At 41.7% G+C, this 1,866-nt stretch overlaps 1 protein-coding gene across 1 annotated transcript; it reads right to left on the bottom strand.

Moving 5' to 3' along the window:
* Positions 1-570: 570 nt before the first annotated feature.
* On the bottom strand, positions 571-1,656 carry LOC125859085 (uncharacterized). The gene has a single exon (XM_049538817.1). The coding sequence runs from the start codon at positions 1,654-1,656 to the stop codon at positions 571-573; it is 1,086 nt and encodes a 361-aa protein (XP_049394774.1).
* Between the last annotated feature and the right edge of the window lie 210 nt (positions 1,657-1,866).

Below are 1,866 nucleotides of genomic sequence, written 5' to 3'. Positions count from 1 at the left end.
TTACATTTGAAAAATGCAAAAGTACACGAAATAAGCGCTAATCTTGAGGTCTTCAGATGTAGTATTTCTTGATGGCGTCTGAATTGATTGGCTTTGGGCTTACTCTGCCGTCCATTTCTGCTAAGATTACCGCTCCTCCTGAGAGCACTCTATGAACCATGTAGGGTCCTTGCCAATTTGGTGCAAATTTCTCTTTTGCTTCTCCTTGGTGAGGAAAGATCTTCTTCAATACTAATTGCCCCGGCGTGAACCGTCGAGGTCTGACCTTTTTGTTGAAGGCTTTGGTCATTCTGTTCTGATAGAGTTAGCCATGACAAATTGCATCCATCCTCTTTTCATCGATGAGCATCAATTGTTCATGTCTGCTACGTATCCATTCTGCATCGTCGATACCAACATCTTGGATAATCCTTAAAGATGGTATTTCCACTTCAGTAGGTATTACTGCTTCTGAACCATAAACCAACATATAAGGAGTTGCCCCAGTTGATGTTCTGATTGTGGTGCGATAACCGAGCAAAGCATATGGTAGCTTCTCATGCCATTACCTATGACTATCTACTATCTTCCTTAAAATCTTCTTGATATCTTATTTGCAGCCTCAACTGCTCCATTCATCTGTGGCCGGTAAACTGTTGAATTTCGATGAGCAATCTTGAACATTTCACAAGTTTCCTTCATAAGATCGCTGTTGAGGTTGGCTGCATTGTGTGTTATGATTGATTCCGAAATTCCAAACCGACAAACTATGTTATTGCGAACAAAGTCCGCCACTACCTTCTTAGTCACTGCCTTGTATGTCGAAGCTTCGACCCATTTTGTGAAATAATCGATAGCCACCAGGATGAAACGATGTCCATTTGACGCGGGAGGCTCTATCGGTCCAATAACATCCATGCCCCAAGCGGCAAATGGCCAAGTGGAACCCATCACATTGAGCTCATTCGGTGGAACCCGTATAAAATCTCCATGCACTTGACACTGATGACACTTTTGCACATGCCGAATGCTATCTCTCTCCATGGTCATCCAACAATATCCAACTCTTAAAATCTTCTTTGCCAAAGTGAACCCATTCATGTAAGGTCCACATGTTCCTGCATGTATTTCTTCTAAAAGCCTTGTCGCTTCTGCGGCGTCGATGCACCTCAGCAATCCTAAATCTGAAGTTCTCCTATACAGGATTTCTCCGTTAAGGAAGAAATGATTGGCCATCCTCTTCAAAGTCTGCTTTTGGCTGCTTGTGGAATTTTTAGGATATTCTTGTGCTTCTATCAATCTTCTGATGTCATAGTACCAGGGTTTCCCATCCAGCTCCTCATCTACATGAAAACAGTATGCATGTTGATCATGTATCTCTATATCGATAGGGTTGATGCAATTCTTGTCTGGGTGTTGAATCATCGAGGACAATGTTGCCAAAGCATCGGCAAACTCATTTTGAGCTCGAGGGACATGCTTGAACTCAATCTTTGTGAATCTCCTACTAAACTCTTTTATGTAATGCAAATAGGGAAGGATCTTGACATTCTTAGTGGTCCATTCTCCTTGCACTTGATGAACTAATAAGTCGAAATCTCCTATCACCGAGAGTTCTTTGATGTTCATGTCGATGGTCATCCTAAGTCCAAGAATACAAGCTTCATATTCCGCCATATTGTTGGTACAATAAAACCTGATCTTGGTTGAGATCGGGTAATACTGACCTGTTTCCGAAATTAAGACTGCTCCTATTCCAACTCCAATAGAGTTTGATGCTCTATCAAAGAACATTCTCCATCAATCATATGATTCTGATATGTCTTCTCCTACAAACAAAACCTCTTCATCAGGGAAGTAAGTCGTGAGTGGCTTGTAATCCTGGTC

Source organism: Solanum stenotomum, chromosome 3 (genome assembly GCF_019186545.1).
Source record: "Solanum stenotomum isolate F172 chromosome 3, ASM1918654v1, whole genome shotgun sequence".
Lineage (NCBI taxonomy): Eukaryota > Viridiplantae > Streptophyta > Magnoliopsida > Solanales > Solanaceae > Solanum > Solanum stenotomum.
This window is presented reverse-complemented; position numbering and strand designations above follow the sequence as displayed.